We start from the raw sequence: 23048 nt of genomic DNA, 5'->3' as shown, positions 1-23048 counted from the left end.
GGTTGTATTGTTCTCCCTAGAAATCACATAGAATTGTACTTTAGAGATGTCGATATAATGGGACACACGTTGTATTAGGAATCAATCTCCAGACAGAAACTGCCTAGTAACGGCGTTTGAATCTTTCTCGATGTTTCCAAAGAGTATACAACAAACTTTTGACAGAAATTGCCTAGCAACAACGATTGGAACCTTCTCGATGTTTCCAGCGAGCATATAACAAACAAATGCAATCGTATAGCGAAAAAGATTTTCATCAGATATTCATTCGTGTGATCACCTTGGAAAGTGATACATCGAGCAATTTACCGAGTGTCTCAGCAATTGTAGTTTGTGTTTAAAATTATTCTACACATAGTAAAGAGTTATCCTGTTGACCGTGGATTCGTTTGAACCCCGGAACATTGTTAATAGCGTTAATTAAATTCATTATTCGTGAAACTTATCAATCGTTAATCTCATTATACGTTAAATTCATTATTCGTAAGACATATTATTCGTTCCTCTTATTGTTCGTTAAACTTATTAATCTTTAATCTAATTATTAGTTAAACTTATCGTTTGTTAATCTTATTATTTATTAAACTCATTATTCATAATATTTTGTAAAACCTTGTTTATTCGCGTAAATATATTCTCTGTTTCGTAAAACAATGGCTAATTCAAACGAAGGATCATTACGCGCCTTAAATCCTAATGATAACCCGACATATATATGTGAGTGTATTTTATCAAAAATATGTTTTTTATGTTTTCTTATCTTAGTAATTATTTTTAAAAAAGTCTTAAAGTCTTATATGAAAATAAAGCTGTTCTTTATTTCAAATAATTGAAGTAAATAAATACAATGAGTTTTATATTTTATTATATCTTATATTATTGTTATATTGTTATTGAAAAAATTGATATAATCAACAGTTCTTCCTGTTCTCTTGATTGTTTCTTGCTTGTTTCAAACCATGGTAATAACCTACAAAAGAAATAACATAGTCCATTGAAAATTTAATATACAATAAAATACTTATATGAAATAATTACCTGTGTAATATACCATGTAACCACTAATATACCATGACATCAACATACTTGAAAGTGCGTCTGTATCATTATCTGGTAATCTAGTACATTTTATTAAAATTTCGTATTTTTTTTCCAAATAAAATGTTAAACTTATTCCAAATTACTTATTAATATTAGAAGTATTCAGCATTCCATTAGAATTTTTAAATTGTACTTACTTGGCCATTAATTGTGGTGGTAAAGGAGGTGCAGGTGGCATTATATCAGTCATCGAATTGAAAGATGGTCCCGGTATGAAGTGATGTTTATACGCATTTGCTTCTTCAGAGTCACAATCCATTTTTTCTACATTATATTTTTTCGAATTTACATTTGTAGAAAAATTAGTCTCACAAGTCTCATCGTTCTCTTCATTGAATTTCTCTTCCAAAGCTTTCTTTTGTTGTGCTATTTGACTTTGCAAACCTTCTGATTCTAAAAGAGAACTCAACTCGACTTTCTGTGTATTACCATAGCCTAAACACAGAGTAAAAGAAATTTTTGTCATTTAATAGAATGACTGAGTGCCATTCGGTTACTGTCCTTACAGGCAATGTATTAGAATTTCCCGTGCATAAATGTATATGTATAAATGTTTGCCTTGATATATGTAGTAATAATCACTCGTCTAATGAGGAGAATTATATTCCAAGCAGCTAATAATGAACAATAAGTAACATGCATGTTTATGGTTCATGACCCTATATCCCACGGGTCTCCCCATAGACATTGACAGGTACTCCTGCCCAGTTAAGGACCTGCTGAATGACACTGTGATAGACTATGCGAAAGCCTTTACTTCATATATATATGTATTTTTAGTACATTTCTTAATTGACATAACCATCATGCTAAAGGTATTACCTACAAATTTTACAACACACGTGCTGTTGAGGTTATTCGGTGTGTAAACAGAGAAAACACGTGGATAAATTGTAAGGTAGAAAATATATTTAAATAGAAGTGTAATAAGTAAAAATACAATTTGAGCTGGTTCAGATCCGCACGCTAGCTGTGTTACCTAATAACTGAAAAACCCCGAAGCCAACGTCGCCTGTCTACTGTTTATGGCCTGACTTCGTCGCAGTCTTTTGTCTACACGCTGTCGATGGCTTCAGTGCTTGAGAAAACTAAAAAAGACCAGATGTAGAGTTTTCTTAGAAGTGAACTTCAACACCCTCCCTAAAACTCTACATCCCTACAAACAATTATCTCAAATTTACAAATTATCTCTTAATATTTTCTAACTCTTGTCGTAAATATCTGAAAATTAATTTGTCAATGCCTTCTCAAGTACATTTGCCAGCCGCCTTTCTCTTTTCCATACAAATTAATTTATTACACAAAAAAAAAAAAAAACTAGAAGACTAAACAGATCATGTAGAGTTTTTCCTCTTTTTGTTTGAGAAGTAATAATCACTTCGACACCCTCCCTAAAAACTCTACATGTTTACAAACAATTACATCTTAATATCTTTTTTACTTTTCAAACCTAACTTTTTCCTTAAATATTCAAATCTCGGTTTTGGCAATGCCTTTGTACATATATCCGCCAATTGCTCTTCGCTTGTTACATACGTTATATCAATTTCGCCTCTATTGTATAAATCTCGCAAGAAATGATATCTTACGTCAATATGCTTACTTCTTTGATGGAATTCTGGATTCTTAATTAATTTCACGGCACTAGTATTGTCTACACATAGCATATACTTAAGGATCTCTAATTTACATTCAAGAAATATTTTCTTTAGCCACATAATTTCTTTCGCTCCTGAGGCTGCACTGACATATTCAGCTTCGGTCGTAGATAAAGCTATACATTGTTGTCGCTTACATTGCCATGTGATGGCCGCATTCGCATACTTACATACAACGCCTGATGTCGACTTTTTTGTTTCTTTGTCGCCTGCATAGTCAGCGTCGCTAAAGGTTTCGAGACTGCCTGCTTTTGTATATAAGAGTCCCATGTCTGCGGTCCCTTTTATGTAGCGCAAAATTCGTTTGACTAATTTCCATTGATACTGGTTTGGATTCTCTAAGTGTCTCGCCGCTATATTTATTGCAAAACTAATATCTGGCCTACTTACGGTTTGTAAAAACATTAAGTTCCCTACGGCTTCTCTGTATGGTGCGTTACAATCATTATCGCCTATGTTACTTTCGTTCCAATTAGTCTCGATAGGTGTAGAAACACTGTTTGCCTCATTCATATTAAATTTTTCCAATATGTTTTCGATATACCTACTCTGATGAATGAATATTGAACCATCTTCTAATCTATTAATTTCAAGTCCAAGAAAACTCTTTACTTCTTTCGAACTCGTAATTTTGAATTCTTTATTTAAATCATCGAAGAATTTATCAATTAAAGATTCGTCTGAAGCTGCTACCAGTCCATCGTCTACGTATATGGTCATCAACATTAATTTGTCGTCTTCTGTATAAATATAAAAACAAGGATCTGCGTTACTCTGATAAAATTTTAAGTTCGAGATAAATTTTGTGAAACGTTCCGTCCAACATCTTGGAGACTGCTTTAAGCCATATAGGCTTTTTAGCAATTTACAAACCCGATTTGTACCATCATCATAACCTTTAGGTTGTTTCATATAAATATCTTCTTTCAGACTTCCATATAAGAATGCGGTTTTAATGTCGAACTGTCCGAGGTGTAAATTATTTTTGGCTGCAATACTGAGCATTAATCTAATTGTGTCAAACCGAGCAACGGAACTATATGTTTCCTTATAATCTATGCCTTCTTTCTGTGAACACCCTCTTATTACAAGTCGCGCTTTGTATCGTTCCGAGTTGTCCGGATTTAGCTTTATCGTTAAAACCCACCTATTGCTAAGTACCTTCTGATCTTTAGGTTTTTCTACAAGTATCCACGTCTTATTTTCATGGTGCGATTTCATTTCATCATTCATAGCTGTTTCCCATAACTCTTTCTTTTCGGATCTCATCGCTTCGTTAAAATCCACCGGTAATTTTTCCGCCACGTACGTTACTGGGTTACCATAAAAATCGGTTCGTTTGATCTTATCTCTATCTCTCAATTGTCTCATATTGTCGCTAGTTCCATGAGGTTGTTTTTCATGTTCACTCTCTGCACTTTCATACGTACATGCTCTATCGCTCTGCGCACTCACATCTTCGCGCTCGACAATTTTCGGTAAACTTAATTTTACGAATTTCGCATTTTCTAGTTCAGGCTTAAATATTACGTCACGGCTTAATATTACATTTTTTACTGTTGGCACGTACACTCGATACCCTCGTCCGTCATCTAAATAGCCTACCAAATATCCTTTGTTAGCCTTTTTGTCAAGTTTTGTCCTTTTCTCCGCAGGTATGTGAGCAAAGCACTCAGTACCGAAAACCCTAAACTTTTCTAAATTCGGCGGTTTCCCGTACCACAGTTCATATGGTGTTTTCTTATCTTGTCTTGTCGGCCCCGTCTTATTTATGACATGTACTGCTGTGTTCATGGCTTCGGCCCATAAGAACAGCGGTAGATTTGGTTTCGAATATAGCATCGACCGACCTGCCTCTACTATTGTTCTATTTTCCCTTTCTGCGACACCATTCTGTTCAGGAGTGTATGGGACGTTAATCGTGTGCCTAATTCCCTGACTTCTTAAAAATTCTTTGACTTCTTTATTTTGGAATTCTTTCCCTCCATCACTATGAATTTCTTTAATTTTATCCTTAAATTGATTTTCAACTTCTAGGCAAAAGGTTTTTAGTTTTTCAATTACTTCTGACTTACGTCGTAAGAAGTAAATCTTTGTGAATTTTGAAAAATCATCTTTAAATGTCAGAAAATACAGTTTCTTGCCTAATGACTCGACTTCCATAGGTCCACATACATCCATATAAATAATTTCGCGAGGTTTAGTCGCCCGATTGATTTTCTCGTGAAAACTCGATCTATGCTGTTTCCCGTACTCGCAACCTTCACAGAAAAAGTTATTATCCTCTACAACTTTCATATTTGAATTCTTTAAGAATTCTTTAACATGTCTGATGTTCTGATGACATAGCCGTTCGTGCCATAACTGCAATGTGTCCGCGTTTGACTCCGCTCTATTGCTAAAATTACAAACTGACGGTATGATAACTCGCATATCTACTTTATACAAATTTCCGATAACAGAACCTCTTGCTATTATTTTCTGATTTTGTAAAAATATGCAATTGGTCCCTTCCTTTGAAATACAAAAATCTATGCCCCTTCTTGCGACAGATCTAATCGAAAACAGATTTCTTTTCATACCTGGTACGTATAGAACATCGTTCATTGTACATGTTACCCATTTGCCGTCCACAAAAGTCTCTACTCTGATTTTTCCTTTGCCGCACGCATCCATGAACGGACCATCGCCGATCTCTATCTTCACCGTGTTATCGAATTCTTCGAAAACGCTGAACCATTCCCGTCGTCCTGTCATGTGATCCGTAGCTCCTGAGTCGATTATCCAAACATCAGCGTTTGCCGTTTGTATCGCTGAGGTACTTCCTAATAGACCAATTCCGCTGTGATCCCGATTTTGGTTTCTAGGTTCCTGGTTGTCTCTATTGTTGCTTCTTTTGTTATTTTTAAAACAGTTTTTGCTGGTGTGGCCTTTCCTTTTGCATATAAAGCATCTAAAGCAATCCTTCTTTAGATGGCCAACTTTTCCACAGTTAAAGCAACTTGGTCCTTGTTTTTCGTATTCACGTTTACTTGACTGCTTCTGCTATTCCCTTTTATAATTATTACCTTTTGTTACCAGTGCCACCGATGTTTCCTGGTCGTCTTTCTTCCATCTAATTTCTTCCGTCATCAGCCTGGTACTAAGCCTGTCTAAGGTCTTCTTTTCTTCTTCCGCGGAATCCCACGCACTGTGAAAATGATCGAATTTGTTTGGTAACACCGATAAAATGCGTGTTATCAGCATTTTCTCGCCAATTTCACTCCCAAGGACTTTCATCTTCGCCGCTATGAGTTCCAACTTTGATAGGTTGTAAGAGACATTTTCAGATTCTTCCCATTTAAAATCGAAGAACTGCTTCTGGACCATATTTAAATTCTCATCCGACTTCATGTCATATACTGTATTCAGCTTTTTCCACATTTCATGTGCTGTCGTGCAACATAAAAGAAGATCCAACGGTTTCTTTCCTACTGAGGTCACGATTAATTTTCTCGCTAATCGATCTGCTTTCAAAAATCTTCCACGAGCGATTTCTTTCTCCGCGCTGTTACCTGGATGACACAAATTCTCTTCACACACGTTGATCAGGTCGTCATCTTCCTCCAAAAGTGTACGCATAACAAAACGCCACTGGAGCCAATTTTCTTCGCCGCGTAACATCTCGACCTTCGCACTTGCTGATTCCATTTTAGCACTATCCCTTATTTTACTAAGCACAACACTTTAACAATTTATTCATTTCACGTTGCTACCTTGCAATTTACAGCCCTGGGCCCATAACCTGTTGAGGTTATTCGGTGTGTAAACAGAGAAAACACGTGGATAAATTGTAAGGTAGAAAATATATTTAAATAGAAATGTAATAAGTAAAAATACAATTTGAGCTGGTTCAGATCCGCACGCTAGCTGTGTTACCTAATAACTGAAAAACCCCGAAGCCAACGTCGCCTGTCTACTGTTTATGGCCTGACTTCGTCGCAGTCTTTTGTCTACACGCTGTCGATGGCTTCAGTGCTTGAGAAAACTAAAAAAGACCAGATGTAGAGTTTTCTTAGAAGTGGTAACCACTTCAACACGTGCCATTGTTTTCGTAAATTTTTGATATTATAGCTTCATAAGTTTCTCCATCCTCTGAGTATATTGCACGATAAGGTGCTCCTATGATCCATTTCTATAGAGAGAAGATGTGTATACAAATAAATATAAGTAAATAGCAAAATAAAATAATTTGCTTCTTAATCAATATATTTAATAATATTCTGTATCAAATTTGTAATATTCTATCAAAATCACAACCTTGTGTAATTTACTTGCGTGTTTAGGCTGCTTAAGATTTTGTAGGTTTTCTTTCGGTTGAGAATTTCCAACATCCATTCCCATTCGCTTGATAACTTCTTCTTTTGCTAAATATATTGCTTTGTCATATGCTTCTATTAATGCACTATCATCCCAAACATTATCATTGGCTGTGTCTGTATCCTTTTGAGATAGCAAATTATACGTTATTAATATTGATACAAGTATTTTATTATCAAACTATTGCAAATTATCATATATGTCATTTTTCAAAAATTGACTAAAAGGTAGTGGATACTGTTAATTACTATTATGCTAAGATCTTGTACTAAAATAATGTTAAAACCATTACGTTTCCATTACCATACATACGTTTCCATTTCCTCGTATAAAAAGAACATTCATATCATCTGCCATTTTAAAATAACATCATTTAAATATTGAATTTGCTTCTGAAATATTAATTTGTCTCATTTCTTTAACTCTAACACATTGTAAACAATGATGACATTATACCAACTATAATACTAAAAATCTATTCCCCATTCATTCGAAAGATTGTTTTTTGAAGCAAGGTTAACATTGAATGTTCCCAAACTTCAATAACTGTACTTTACTTTCTTTACAATATCTAACAATATATTAGAATACTATAAAAAAATATTGTATGCACAAGAAACTGTTTATAGCGAAATAGCAAAAGAATTAATCACATATTATAACTAAAACGAGATTGTTAAGTAGATTATATTATACTGCATATGCGTTAGTGTTTCAGCTGGTAAATATAGTTTTTATATCTGAAGATAAATAAGATTTAATTCTATAAAATTGCATAATGAATTATACATCTATCTATTACTATTCGTATTTCCCCTTAGTTGTATGTTGTCAATAGCATCAATCACGAACATATAAATAAATATAGAAGAAACCGTTCGGAAATGGAAAGGGAAAAATGAACATGGAAGACAAGAAAGTTTTCTTCAGGTTTAGCGTATGCGTGATACGCTTTGAATGTCTCAGATAAAGATAAAGATACTCTGCTCATTTCTATTTGTTCCGCAGAACGAGAAATTTGTTGTCTTTCATATTGGTTTTTACGATTCAATTTTTGGGCAGTTTTCCCTAGCGAGTGTCGGTCCCTGTTTGATATAACCAGACCGTAATTTATACAGATATGTATTATAGATATATATTTGTAAAACTGAAATCAGATGAAATAAATGTTGCCTGAGGTTTTAAACGTTTAATAAAAACAATATTTCATTTGGAAAAAATGTAAGATATGTAAAATTACACATTGATCATTTTGCTGGTCTTGTATCATAAAACGTGTGGCCCGAAGAGCACGTGTCCGGTAGAGATACGTCACTTGTGTTAGGAATCGTTTTATAACCTATCACAGTAAAGGAACGTCCCAGTATAGCAGCCGAAGAATGCCGTGGAAGTTTTTGTACAAAGTACAATTGATCTACAATTGATATTTTCCGCAATACTTATCTGGTGTTCGGTCAGGGTGTCCCATACTCATGATATTTATAACAGTGGAATGGCGTTAGTAAATCAATTACAAAAATTTTCGAGATCAATTCTCGGTATTGCATCAAATTATTCAAAATATACAAGCAACACAACGTTGCCCTTTTTGCAGGCAACAAGAGGAATATCGACCACGCAACCACTTTCAGAAAAACAAGAGTAAGTGATACAAATTTTCTTGTGCTTTCCTTCTTTTTTTAATAGAATTTCAGTACTTGCCTTCCAATATAAAATTGGTGTCAAAATAATAATGCTAATAATAATGTCTAAGAAATTTTTCTCTTTGTAGGAGTATAACATCTAGAAAAATAACATAGTATTAATAGAATAGTATTAATAAGAACAACATTGACAGTGAACAACTAAAAATATAACACTGTTATAAATATATGATATACGAATTTTATTTATGTATTATTAAGACAAGTATATCTTATTTTTAAATTATTTCTATTATCATAAGTGATACATATAATTAAGGTATAATTAAGAGAAGATTAATTGAAGAAACACAAAAAATAAAGAAAATAATTATATTGAAATAATTTTTATCTTTCATAAATATTATTTTCAGAGTAAATATAACGTTTGTTAAAGCAAGTGGAGAGAGAATCAAAGCAAAAGGGAAAGTAGGAGATACTATATTAGACATAGTAGTAAATAATGAAATTGATTTAGGTGGATATGGTATGTTTTAAAGAAGCATAATTTACTTAATTTAAAATAAATAATTTTGAGGTAGAAAATATTTGAAAATTTTCATTTTTATCAAGTTTAATATTCTTATTATTTTTAACTTTTGATACTTTATTATATAAGTATGTTGTAATCTTAAAATATAATTGATATAGGTGCTTGTGAAGGAACATTAACTTGTTTAATATTTTCGAAAGAAGTTTATGATGCACTTCCTGACAAACCAACAGATGAAGAATTAGACATGTTGGATTTAGCATATGAATTAATAGATACGTTATAATCAGTAATATTAATAATCAGTATCAAATCATTCACATTATTAATTCTATTACCTTTTAATATTTTATAAAGTGAATTTTTCTATTCAAATTTATGTAAAAACAGGTTAGTATTGGGTATTTCGAAATCTGCATCTCAATGTAGAATTTTAAATCGCTATCTCTGAATACTACGAAACTGAAATTATAATAAATTTTCATAGTTTTTTATTTATGACCCTATAATCATTACAAATCTATGTTGGAATTAGCATATTTACAATGTTGATTTTCAAATGGATAAATAGAAATCTTATTGTGTATTAGTATTAATTTGTATAGCAATAAATATATTTATTGACATATTCAGTTATATAATATTTAATTTCAGGTCACGGCTAGGCTGTCAAATAGTAATGTCTAAGGAACTAGATGGAATTGAGGTAAGAGTTCCATCAACAATTAATGATGCAAGAGCATAACTGAAATTATCTATAGGTTTTTGAAAATTTGTATACAATGTTATACATCTCTTGTTAAAAAACCCTTGTTATAATTATTAAAATATTGGTATTAAAAAAATATAATAAAGAATCGTGTTTAAATGTGAAGCTTATATATATACATATGTTATAGTATAATTGCAATTTTGATATTTGTACATTGCCATTGTAAAAAGCCTATCCAATTATGAAGAAAATATATCTTTTATTTTTAATATACAGGGTGTCAATTTTAAAACGTTCATCTAAATTATTTTCGTTACTATTAAAGATAAGAAGAAATTACTAAGGAAGACTTAAATGGTTTTAAGATGTGTACTTGGTTATGATAAAAAAGACTCTTGTGGAATAAATTTTGCAACTTCTGAAAGATTAGATAAAAGCTTAGAACCTAAAAAATAATTTGAAATTAATTTCGTTTAGATATACTGTTTGATTTCTTAGCTATGGGCAAGTTTAAAAGATCATCAAACTCATGGTCAACAAAACAACAGAAATGTACATGCAATGCTTTTTCGTTTCACAACAAGTTATCTGACACTATCATCATTTTCGTGGCACATGCAACATTATCGATTCAGTATAGTAATGTTTTGGATTAAAACAAATGTCTCGACATTGGAGCAAAATATTTCAACTTTTAAGGACTAAAATTAAAACTTATGAGTTTGTTTATAATTTTAATAGATTTTATTAATATTGTGTTTACTGGTTTATTAATTACAAGAAAGTTTGTAAAAGACTGAAGTTTTACGTAAAAAGTACAAATATTCTTTCAACAAAATTAGTCAAATCACATCATTATTTATACATATTGTATATAAATAAAATATGCGGATATATTACTTTACCCTAGAATTAAAATTCAATAATATTGAAGAATCTTATTTATTCAGATTTTGTACATTATCGCTTCTAACCTCGGATAATAGAACAACAAATTAAATATTTTTAAACAAAAAAACTTTGTTCCTTTGTTTGATATCCCTTGCTCGCGTTTCTTAACTACTTAGATATAAAATACTTACGTTTTCGAAAATTCATACTTCACAAGCTACTAAACGCTTTATCTGTTCAGAATAATTTATTGTTTTCTTAACTAGGTACATACCAAATACATCTATTAAGTTGGTATTTCTCATAATTACCAGTACATAAAGCTAAAACACTTTTGTACTATGCTTGTTATACATGGATCTAACAAATAATTTAACTTGTGTATTGTCGTTTGTATATTTTGTTACGTGTAAAATATTCTATTTCTACACTACTTACAAGTTCGATAAAGTGTACATTACACATCGTGAAATTTACATATTTTCACTTGGTTACCCTGCCCAATTCGAATATAATTCAGAACGTATGTGCTATATTTATATATTCTGCATTTGTTTTGTATATTATGTACACTGATCTGATCTTTGTAAACGCGAGTTTTACGATATTAATGAGAAATTTGCCAATTTAATGGAAGTTGTTAATTTTTTCTGGCACGTTTCACGTTAGCAGACATGTTTCTTAAGTTACAGTCGAAAAGTGTTTTTATGTAAAAGAATAGGAATGATCAAGTTATTTTAAGATGACAAGATATTTCACGTCTTCTATTTAAATATAGCGTTAAATTTTAATTCCGTCAATTCGTATATACTCATACATCGAATTTCCTTTTCTCATGTCATTTCTTTTCTTTCATTTCACATTTAATTACAAAGATAAAGTGTAAGTACGTTCCTCATAAAATTAATATCAAATGTCGCAAAATATACAAAAGTAAACTAAGAAGAGGGGTACATATTATTACACAAACTGTCGTTCATATTGCATATGTACATATGCAGTATAAAAACAATACTTTTTAGTTTTTAATCTCTTGTTTAAATAATCCTAATATCTAAATTTGTATCGGTCATTGATTCGATATAACTGCGTTTATTGGAAGTAATTAAGCTATAGCCTGCGCACAAGAGAAGAAGGAACAAACACATATAGTATACACGCTTAAATAACAAAATTAATGTGAAAACTCTTTTGGATTATTTTCAGCCATTGTCAATCTTATTGTCAATACTACATGCTTGAAGTAGAAGGAGGGGTACAGAGAAAAAGACTTTTTCTCAGCAAATATAATCGTTATTCAATTATTTTGTTCAACAGTTTTACAAATCTCCCAAAAATAAACGAGAATACGAAAATACACTGAACATCGTGTGTATGGTTATTTATAAAATCCCCTTGAAATAGTTGCGATCGCGGATCACATAAACAAACGAACCTGTCATTCTACAGAGTATCTTTTTCGGTGAAATTATGCAAACGTAAATGTAACTTCGGTAGAACTCCTCGAGAACTTGTAAGCTTATATCACTCTGACCCAACCAGTCCACTCTAAAGTGTATAATTTATAAAAGGGGATTATATTAATACGCGGAGGATGTGGTAGGTGGTAAGTTTTGCATATGAATGTTTGTTGATACAACGAATGGTTAAATGGAGGTTTTCATGAATGTGATAAGGACTAGATCGAATGTTTTAACACTTATAACTAGAATGCGTATTTTTATACAAGTTTGTAGTTTTACGAACATAATCAAAGAAATAAAATTTTAATCGAGATTTATTTTCTTATATACGTATATTTTAGCGCATTTTATGCATTTTGCGCCATTTGCGTACTTTTCAATTTCGCACGAACGTATAAAGATCAGCAATATAATTATAACGCTTCTTAAAAATGTGAAAAATCCTGGTTTCCTAAAAGCTTGCAATTGATTTCAGAAAAATTTTTACCAGATAAATTATGGTAACTCTGAAAAACAAAATTTCACGATAAAATGATTTCCGGGTAAAATACACATAAAAGATGATTTAGACGTGTTTGAACGTGTTCGTTTTCTTTTTTAATAGCGATATGTTCTTACCCTCTGCCACACGAAGACGTTATGGACCATTGCGCATTCACAAAACACGATGCCAAGGCCTATGAAAACCGACGTAACGACTGCCGGTGTGACACCAATTACCTCTCAGAGAAAAGACATCGACTCCCGACTGTCGGACGCCAACGCCGCGACGCATCTTAGTCCCCATCAGAGATAAGGCCCCAACCCCGACTTTCGGACTCCTTGGAATCCACACCAAACCCCCCAACATCCCCAAGCCAGGGTGTATATAAGCCGAGACTTCATCCAGCCCGGGGAGTTCTCGTTCTAGTTACTGTTCTTGTACAACACCCCTTTCTCTGTTCAACATTATTCTACTGTAAGTGCCAAAGTCATAATAAAGTTCGATAAAAGAGAATTAATAGTTGGGCTGCGACTCAGCTTTCTTTTCTCTCGCAACCCAAGTATCCATTTTACGTGACACCGGCGTCGAATGAAACTGGATGAATGTATACAATATCATACCTGAAAGCATTGTTAAAGGATTATTATAACACGTATGCCATAACAAGCGGGACAAAGAATCAGCGCAAATACATATTCTCAATACATATAATTCTCGAAGCGTAAACTATATACATATGCTTTTCATTGAAATTTTCAATACTAGTCGCAAATTATTTTTCAATTAATTTATTATTTAAGTCTTTATATATCAATTCTCGACGAATAAATTACTTAAATTATAGAGAATCTATCTTCAGACAATAGAGAATTCAATATTTTTGGTCGTTAAGTAATTTACAAATTTCTAAAACGATTACGTTCGAAGTTTTGGACAGTATTTGAAGTTTCTAACATGACATTAAAAAAAAAATAAATAAATTTTATGATATAATTAAAAAAACGTTGTAGTCTATCATAATTTCTATTCCGTCAAATTTATTAAAACGCAGTTTTCTTCTGAACAGAGTCAAAATGTCCGTCTTGAATCGAGTTCAACAGCTTAACGATCGATCGAGCGAATGATAGCTGTGTAAACTAGCATGACACAACGTAAACTTTAGATTAGATCTCGATCCATCCACCAGCCGTATTCATGCATGACATGAATATTCTGTTTCAGCTCTTTATAAATTAATCTGTTAAAACTTCCCTAAAAGACGATCATTTTTATTTTTCTAAGAAAAATAATGACTATTCGGCGTTAAAATTAACTTTATTTCCATTAGATTTCTAAACTGATTTCATACACTCAGAGATAGTTCACAGTATCTTTTAGATTCATGCCTGAATTCAAGAAAAATTAAACGTATAACTTATGTACTAGTATCTTTCAAAAGGTTAAAGTTGACAGAATTGAAGGAATTGGTTCTTACCAGTTAGAAAGACGGGAATGCTAATGAAAAACCCTCCGACAGCACATATCCGGCTGATGGATGATTTTTGCAGGTACTTGTTACTCCTGAAACAGACAAAATTTGAAGTGAAAGTCAGTTTCACGATTCTATGATAATTGAGCGAAATATAAATGTTAAGGAAATTCGAGGATTTGGGAATACAAATTATTGACTATATTTCCCACACAACAGTTATACATCTATATTACTCTCTGAAGAACGTCTTGCACGCACGCTGGTCGCCAACCGACTATCCTAGATTCTTCTAACATCTGGCAACAGTCTTTTGTCCCCACTAAGTCCTTGACGCCCTCTAACCCTTACACACACACTCTCATGTACAGTGTAAATGTATCACTTCCCTAACAATAAAGGAACCAGTTTTTTGTTTAACAGCCAAGAATCTTTCAAAAATTCTACTGTAATTGATACTTCAAATATATTTAGTCAGACAAAGGATAATCATAATCGCAACGTTAATCTTAACTTTAATTCAAGGATCAAACAGTATCATTATACATATAAAAGTAAACATAAAGTCTATCCACATTATTGTTATTATTATTATTATATGTTATTCTATAATTGATTTTTATTTCTTTATTATCAACATTATTCTATTTTCTATAATGATTCAATTATAGATCTTATTTTTTGTCAATCATATTTCACTGAAAAGATCACTTTGAAAATAATCTAATAGTAAAAAATGAAAAATAATCTTTTTCTACCTTGTCTTCATTTTTTACAAACTCTGTCCACCGCCGTAAACCTATTAAATGCATGAAACGACAAAGCAAAGCTGCTTCACATAATTCCCCGCTCACGCAGTGTCAATCAGCTCACGACCGCAAACGATACTGCTAATTTCCAGCGACCACGAACGATTTCACCGTAATTGCCGGTGTGAAATTTACCAATACGTGCTCGAATTGGTCAATAATGGATAGAGCGCTCTTGCACATACTAATCTACCAACAAATAATATTGACTCAATTGAACAACAGCGCATAGATTAACGGACAAACTGCATGTTCCAAACAGATTTACAATCACGGCAGAAAATACATGCCGTTATAGATGTTTCCTGGTCAAGATTAATTTCCACGCGTTAAGAACATTGTAACCGGAATCTAGGAAGAACTAGCACTTCCTGGAATAATACTATTGTGTCCTCGATGAATGTCTCTCCGCAATGCCCTCGAGTGAGTTGTTTTTGTCTTCGGTCGTACGACGTCCGGGATGAGAATTCGGGGAACGGTTTTGCGCTGCTTTAATACTCGCACAACCATCCATCCATGGGACTGCATCTTTTTAGGAGGACCAGTGATTAATCTTTTCCCACTCATTTTCATCTCTAATTTCTCATGAGGCTAAGATTCCTGCATCTTTTACCATAATAATTTATTAATACTATTAATAAATTGAGACAATTTTATACGTCGTATTTTGCGTTATAAGATGACTTGTAATTTGTAAAATTTACCTGTAAAATTCCTTTGTTTGTTTTACCGAAGCAATAGTTGGCATTTCTATACGACAATAAGAATTTGTTAATACTAATAATTTGTACGGTTATCATGTTATCATTCTTCTAATGGATAGTATATTATTGAAACTTTTTTAATATTGAAACGCGATATTTTTTTGGAGAAGAAGTGCATAGTAGTAAAGAGTTGAATTCTACGGACGTAAAAAGTGGACATAACATTTTCTGTACATGGAGTCGCCTGGCCTAAACATTTTATGATTTCCGGGCAAAATACAGACGAATCCAGCGCTGATTTTAAAGTAGCTTCATCCAAATAAGCCACAATAAGAAATTCCCACGAAACAGTTGCGTTCATCCCCTTTCGAGGTCGCCGACCTCTTTGAATGCGTTTCAAGAGCGTCGTACCAATGAAACTTCGAGTTCTAAACTAATTTCTCAGCCTTTTCCGTTAAATTTAACCTTCCGCGTTAGTGTATTTCGGACGAGCTCCTATTTTACGCTTTCGTCGACTTCACCAACGTAACACGCAGCATCCGCAAGTAAAACTGTCTCTTAAATTTGATGTGACACCAATACACGACGAGAAGAATCACAATGCCATTTTTATTCCACTTCGTTAATTTTTCGTCGTAAGGTTTAGCTGTAAATAGGATTAAAAAAATTTAGATTAACGAGGAATTTAAAATTGATCTGTTAAATCAACAATTTCTATTAGTTGTCAATAGATTTTATAAGCCTCAGATTACTGAGAAATTATACACATTGCAAAATATTTACCATTGGTTACCCACGCTACACGTAAATTTGATCAATCTACCAATGCACTAACACTGCAATAAATTTCTATTGCAACATTCCACGCTCCTTTGCCGCACCTTAAACTCCTCGCTAGATTTATTCCACCTTAAAGTGTCACATAACTCCTACGACACCGATATCAAATCTTAAACTCCACCAAATTCCAGAGAAACTTGATTTCGTCGAAAGTAAGAGATTAAACTTAAAAAGCAATTTATTTCATCTTTAAACTATCCCAAACTTCTTAAATATAATTTATATATATAAAATATTATACACTTATTGTGTGCATTATATATTTCAAGAACTTTGCAATAAAAAATAAAACTTATTACATTTAAGATATGGTTATATCGCACAGGCTCGAATATGATAAAGAGGTTAAATAAATGTCTCGAATCTCCGCAACAAACTCACACAAACCACCTAAAACACGTATACACAATGTGCATTCACTACGAACTCGACTCCCATTCCCTGCCAAAATCACAGGCATGCAGAGTCAATTTCACTGCTCGAGCTAGTTGAATAGGGAAGAAGGTCGAGAGCTGGAGTTAAGGAGCATAGTTGGTAAAGAATCGCGTGCCGCCGCGCCATTAAGATCAAGCCCACGATCTCAACAATAAATATTAGACGGTTCTCTGACCTGCATTTCGCGTGCGACTCGGGACGATTCAAAAACGCGTAAATTTCCCATGAGTCGAATCAAACGTTCGCGATTTATCGCATTTAGGTTATATCGATATTGTCCACGAGTGGAGGCATTCAAACACAGATTGCTTTGTGTCACTCTATCGTAACTGCCCGTAATACATGATAATTTAATTTCGAATTCTTTCGAATATATGCACGTAACGAAAAATTTGTATTGGTTAGTCAATTGCAGACCAACCAGTTGTTAGCCAGTGAAAATAATGTAGATAATAATAGTGAAGAATTAGCTCGAGAAGAGTAAACAAACAAGGCGCCTTAATAAAAGGCACAATGTGGGTCCGCAAAGTGATGGGATTTCGGCGCATGCGCATTGTTTCGCATCAACTTACAATTAGACATGCACGAAAGCTTCATTTCTGCCGCATACATACTTGGATTCGCGTGCATGAAATTCACAAAGTAGGTTATTGCTTGAAAAACAGCTTTAATCGAGCGAAGCTTTTAACCAGACTGAAATCAAGTCTTGGTTTCTTTAGAAATTCAGATGGAATAAGAGAAACCTATTTTATCTGTGGATAAAGGTTAGGCTGCATCAGTTGGCTTATATGACTTTCCGGTGACTTTGAAGGGTAATACGGCGCCGGCGGTCGAGAAGGTAACTTCTCTATTGAACGAGATCTCATTGATCTCGTCTAAGCAGGAAGAGTCTGTCGGCCCTTTGATTTTATACGAGTCTTTCCATTCACGATCGTGCGAGCTGGCTACAGGCGACGACACGGACCCCCGACAAAACTGTCTGAGCCTATTCAAGGCGACGTCAAATAGTTTCACTCGGAGAGATGAATGGAGATAAGAATCACCGGAGCGTCTCTGCGCTTCGATGACAATGATATTTGGTAAATCCTCTTCTTGTTTCTCGTTTTGAAAGAAGGTTGTAAAGAAGAGTGCTACTAGATCGTCTAGGGAAATCACACGGTATATATTGCGTAATGCTATTTGTTTCGATCATTCGCGGAGAGACGCGATCGCGAGATATCACGTCAACGAGAGTTGTAAGTTCTCGTTACGATTAAACAATCGACGCCACGAACTGATCGATTCCCTTATTTCGATTATGATAATAAGGGTAGTTCAATGAAATTTCACAGAATTAACACAACTAAATTAATGTTTATTGCAACAACTTATTAACTAGAAAGATATAAATGGAACAACAAAAAGAAATGTGACTACGTAATGCGCGATATAAGATATGTGTTGACTGTTTGGCTTCTCGAAACGTTCTGATTTTTTCTGGAAGGCGACCCCCACTACCTTCGGATCACGCCACATTCTTTTACGCCAGATAAAATAACGGCCACGAATCGACGTTTCTGGAGGTCGCCCTGCTTAATGAACCATGCGCTTGCCACTACAATGTTTGTTTTGCCGGGCAGCCGCGACGATCCGTCTGCGACATTATAGTGCCGCGACCGACAGTTAAGAATATAATCTATGGCAAGCCGCATGGCGTAACACTATTGATTTATCAAAAATAACAAGAGGTTAAGGAGCTTTGGGAAGGTTGATTCAATTTTTTATAACCTGACATCTCTTTGAACAAATGTCTTAAGAAACGCTTGAATAAAATGTTAAAAAAAATAATAATCTTTTAATGAAATAATCATCTAAAATGAAATCTTTTCCTGTATTTTTAGACAATAAGATTTACTATATCCTACGCCATAATAAGAATCAATTTGCTATGAACTGGTATCTCGGAAATTGTAAGAATTCAGAAAATATAAGGAGGCCGGAAGAGGTAAATGAAATCCACAGAAACATTGACCCAACCTCAGCGCAGTTAGCCGACAAACTAAAATATCTCGCTGCCTTTTCTATATTTACGACCAGAACGTGGTCATTAATTGAGTCTAGCGACTGCACCGTAGACGAGTCACTGACCGATGTTGCTTTAATGGATATGCGGAAAATCACGTGTTCCAGGTTCCAGGGATGTAGTTGTTTTCATTTCCGGAGAATACGGTCGACTCGCGTGTGTATACCAATCTATCTGAGGATAGGTGTTCGTTAGAATTACTAACTATATTACTTTCAACCTTGTGATTAAAATTTTTAAACGTCACTTAATAGCAATTCAGTCGAGTAAGTACAAACTTTCAAATGTCCTAATTTCCAAATCTTTATATTTTTTAATCTCAAAGATATTTTATTATTTGCCGTAGATCAAGCTTCGTGTTACCGGTACTGTAACATTACAATCCTACGAGAAGCAGAAAATAGTGAAAAAATCTGACCTAATAGATAGTAGTCAATATTCCTTTGACGCGTCTTATGCGAACCGCAGTTAGAGGAAATGCAAATAAGCTCTTGCGAAACGGTTTGCCGCACGACAAGCCTACGAACAACGCCCAATGCAAGTTCGGTGGGAGTTACAGGAAGAGGGACGTCTAAAATCAACTAGGAATCCCTATTCAATCGTCCAATTTTCGATTCCGGCATTGAACTTCCCGAAGAAAATTAAATACAATTCCGACTCGAGATTTAATTTCAGTCCCGTAGCTAATGCAATCTAATCGCGTTTGCAAGGCTACGCTTCCGGTCAGAAGCCACGCGCTTCGATCGCGTACTTTCCGCATCGGAAGCGTACGCTTCGGTACTAACCGCGTCGATTTTCAAAGGAATCATTGGACACCGGAAGAAGAAGAAGGAGTAAGAATAAAAGCACGTAAACCGGCAGGAAGTCAATCGAGACAAAATCTATATCGTTGAAAGTCGAAAAAAGACCCGAATTTAGGCTACAGTACATATTCGAATTGAATATATTCAAGGTTTAGATTTTCTTCTCCTGAAAATTATAAACATAAATGAGTCGACAAGCGATCTTGAAAAGCGTCTGTTCCATCTAGATTATGTAAATTGCGTGAATTACCGTTAGCCATAATTCATAATTTATCGAAAAAGCGCGCTTCTTCTCAACCACGCTTTCCCCTACCAGCACCGACATTATCGGCAGATCGATAAGTATCAAAATACCACAAAGATATTAATCTCATCTTTCTTCTAACCGCGAAAAAATGCCGCGCAAATGATAAAACAACAGATCAGCCAGAAACATCGAATTCTCCACGCTTCCGACTGCAAGAAGAAAAACAAAGTTATTTGTGTATGATGGAAACGTCTTTGGACGATGCTCTTGTCACAGACGAAATTCGAGCAGCTGTATATAACAAACCGAAATTCCGAACGCCTTATCGCGTGTGACCGTCCGGTCAGCATCCGTTCTCAGCCGCCTGAGTGGCATTCGATCACTCCAGCCGTTCTCCGAATTTTACACTAAGTATAAACAAAACCTTCTCCCACTCCAACGAATGGAAGAATATAAATTCTCCCTTCAAAATCATCCAGTCAGTCTAATAAAAAAATTCTTAACTAATCCAAATATCGAAAGTACATCATCGCGAACCGAAAAAATTGTATAAATTGACTAAAAAATAAAAAGGACTTTATCTCCTTGTCGGAAATTAACAAGTTCCTTACTTTTTACCTTAATTTTACACGACACTCTTAAGCGGTCGAGTGCGCGCGAGAATAGCATCGCGGATCGGCATTTCCACGGTGAGGATTGTAAAATGGTTACGCAGATGATGGATCATACGCATGGACCGTAGAGACTATCGTGAATGATGGATCAGACACACATACGCGTTCTTCGCTCTTCCGATATTCTTCGTAACAACTGCTGCGACCTCGTCATTGGAAACGATCTCGGGAAATTCAATCGAATAGCGAGGAAATTTATAGAAAGCTACAGCTGTGTTCGAGTATTATTCTAGAGAAAAGTGGTTAACTCTATGAGACTAACGATACAATACGTCTCAAGATAACTTTTAGGAAAATGATTGTACCTTTAAAATTCTTTCGACACTTTTCGGTATATTCTTGTCATTGATTCTGAAAGTATTTGATTAATTTGCTGGTTAATAGGAAGTTGGTTAAAACCGAAGTTAGTTAAAGAAATAAGTAAACACGAAACCCGTGGATACTCTAGACATATGATTCTACCTGCACGCGACAAAAATATTCATGATCTGAACAAGGAAAGAAGTGTTGTTAGATTCGCGTCATGCTGCAAATGAAAGATTTACAGCTCGAACCCAATTATCTGTTACATTACATTCTCGGGCACGTGTAGGCTGAACGTCATGATATATGAACACAAGTATAGAAAGAACAACATGGATATTTCGCGCGAAGAAAACGAAGCTTCACATATACAGTGTATAACCACTCGACAGTATTTGCTCACGAAAAATACGAGTTGTTAAAGTCTAACAAAAATTACGTATACAGTGGCAAAGAAGAAAACTGTTATGCCGTTTACTCTTATTTCTAATTGACAGAAAGTCGTCAACGAACAAAGAGCGCTTTTTCTTATTCTCTGTACCTTCGCGATGCAATCACAGAAATTCTCCAAAATGCTTCGTGTCGACTAAACAAAGAAAAAAAAATGGCAGCTGCTAAGAGCAAACTACCTCCGGAATTTTCTTCGTTTCTAAGTGAACCAGGAAGAAAGAAGGGAAGGGTTAATGACGCCGAAACTGAAGGGTGGCCACGGATCGTTTGAAAGGGGCCACGACAACCGTTACGATTCAGTCGCACCTGTTCCTCTTCCTAGGTTACCACGCCGAACCATTGCGCGCTTTTACGAGCGTTCCCGCGATAGTTTCCTGGCACTTGCTCGTCCTTTCAACGAAGGGTCGATCGGTTAATTTAAACTCTCGAAGGCTTTGTCCAGTCGGTAACATCGATAAGCTTAAGTCGAAATACGGATTTCTCGTAAATTCAGAATTTTATTGCCACCAGGATGTATATGGAGGCGACAGATGAAAACACGATGTAAATTAGATTTCTTGCTTTTATAGAGAAGCAATTTTTAAATTGAACACCAGTCGTCGATCGGTTCTGTAGATCGTTTTTAATAACAAAATAAATTTGGTTAGTCCATAAAGGTTTGTTCGTGTGAATCTTCCCATAGATCATCCGTAACGTAAATACCGCTATAACCGGCTGCAGATACATTTTCCTTGAACATGTGGCGGCACTTGACAGTAAACTTCCCAACAGTTTACGTCGCTTGACGCACGACACAAAGACCCTATACCTGCGGACAAGATGATTGCCAGATGTCGATACATTCGTACCGAATATTTCCAGCTAGCCTAAGGACCGCTATAAATCTTAGGATTTATTTTAGCTAAGGTCCTCCAAAGAGACAAACAGTCTTTGTTTATCAGTCTCGAAGTCGACCACCTACCACGGGGACACACGAGAAATCTGCTATCTCTCACATACGACGCTGCCCGCTAGCAACACCCTCTCAAGGGCAGCTAGCATCCTTTTCTAACGACCAACACGAATTAGCCAATAAACATTAACGTACATTTCCCTCACTTTCCGAACCAAAGCTTTTCTCAACGAATCCGATGCCTTCGCATCCTTAGACACATCCCAACGAGTCTTCCTCCGCAGCAGCATCGCGACAAAAATGTCAGTCTATTACCGCGAGTTACCGCAGTATATCACGATCGTTATACTTACACGGTTCGAGCCGAATAATTATCTAAGCTCTCGACATCTCGTGCAATCATTGTCCGCACTCGCAGCGTATCTCGAATCGTAGCTATCCAAGCTCTATCTAATAACCGCGCATTCGCGAACCGAATACAATCGCGAATCCTGCATCAAGTGTACTCATTGACATTA

At 34.7% G+C, this 23048-nt stretch overlaps 3 protein-coding genes across 11 annotated transcripts in view; 1 reads left to right on the top strand and 2 right to left on the bottom strand.

Moving 5' to 3' along the window:
* Positions 1 to 793: 793 nt before the first annotated feature.
* Positions 794 to 8474, bottom strand: LOC126876347 (survival motor neuron protein-like). 5 transcript variants are annotated; one of them, XM_050639185.1, is made up of 7 exons: positions 7579 to 7910; positions 7422 to 7510; positions 7059 to 7241; positions 6843 to 6933; positions 1239 to 1494; positions 1039 to 1118; positions 794 to 970 (listed from the first exon to the last, which is right to left on the bottom strand). In XM_050639185.1, the coding sequence occupies exons 2-7, from the start codon at positions 7473 to 7475 to the stop codon at positions 912 to 914; spliced, it is 723 nt and encodes a 240-aa protein (XP_050495142.1). In that variant the 5' UTR covers positions 7476 to 7510; positions 7579 to 7910; the 3' UTR covers positions 794 to 911. The 5 variants fall into 5 exon arrangements, with proteins under 5 accessions (XP_050495142.1, XP_050495143.1, XP_050495144.1 ...); XM_050639186.1 differs by having other exon boundaries at positions 7431 to 7510; positions 7579 to 7906; XM_050639187.1 differs by lacking the exons at positions 7422 to 7510; positions 7579 to 7910 and adding an exon at positions 8359 to 8474.
* LOC126876358 (adrenodoxin-like protein 2, mitochondrial) lies at positions 7936 to 10278 on the top strand. Of its 3 annotated transcripts, none has more exons than XR_007694133.1 (4): positions 8612 to 8759; positions 8890 to 9026; positions 9175 to 9287; positions 9948 to 10278. XR_007694133.1 is itself a non-coding variant. In XM_050639216.1 (3 exons), exons 1-3 carry the CDS (start codon positions 8611 to 8613, stop codon positions 9956 to 9958), a joined length of 273 nt encoding a protein of 90 aa, XP_050495173.1. In that variant the 5' UTR covers positions 7936 to 8610; the 3' UTR covers positions 9959 to 10278. The 3 variants fall into 3 exon arrangements, 1 of the variants encoding a protein (XP_050495173.1); XR_007694132.1 differs by having other exon boundaries at positions 8890 to 9080; XM_050639216.1 differs by lacking the exon at positions 8890 to 9026 and having other exon boundaries at positions 7936 to 8759.
* Positions 10279 to 13356: 3078 nt separating this feature from the next.
* Positions 13357 to 23048, bottom strand: part of LOC126876346 (serum factor response D-like) — a 103218-nt gene continuing 93526 nt past the window's right edge. For 2 of the 3 annotated variants that reach the window (XM_050639182.1, XM_050639181.1), the window contains exons 3-4: positions 14318 to 14403; positions 13357 to 13463 (exon numbers count right to left, since the gene is read on the bottom strand). In XM_050639182.1, the coding sequence (XP_050495139.1) occupies positions 13357 to 13463; positions 14318 to 14403 (193 nt within the window). Of the gene's footprint in view, positions 13464 to 13491; positions 14229 to 14317; positions 14404 to 23048 lie in introns of those variants that run through there. The other variant, XM_050639183.1, reaches the window with a different exon arrangement.

This window comes from Bombus huntii, unplaced genomic scaffold, assembly GCF_024542735.1.
Source record: "Bombus huntii isolate Logan2020A unplaced genomic scaffold, iyBomHunt1.1 ctg00000072.1, whole genome shotgun sequence".
Lineage (NCBI taxonomy): Eukaryota > Metazoa > Arthropoda > Insecta > Hymenoptera > Apidae > Bombus > Bombus huntii.
This window is presented reverse-complemented; position numbering and strand designations above follow the sequence as displayed.

What these genes read in the sequence shown, in the direction of transcription:
- LOC126876358 (XM_050639216.1), top strand. Translation starts at nt 8,611, where the DNA reads ATGGCGTTAGTAAATCAATTACAAAAATTTTCGAGATCAATTCTCGGT. An exon ending in CCACTTTCAGAAAAACAAGA is followed by an intron (nt 8,760 to 9,174) that starts GTAAGTGATACA and finishes TATTATTTTCAG; the next exon opens with AGTAAATATAACGTTTGTTA.
- LOC126876347 (XM_050639184.1), bottom strand. Translation starts at nt 7,475, where the DNA reads ATGGCAGATGATATGAATGTTCTTTTTATACGAGGAAATGGAAACGTA. An exon ending in GAAATGGAAACGTATGTATG is followed by an intron (nt 7,242 to 7,421) that starts GTAATGGAAACG and finishes CTATCTCAAAAG; the next exon opens with GATACAGACACAGCCAATGA. An exon ending in AAAAATTTACGAAAACAATG is followed by an intron (nt 1,495 to 6,842) that starts GCACGTGTTGAA and finishes GTTCTCTTTTAG; the next exon opens with AATCAGAAGGTTTGCAAAGT.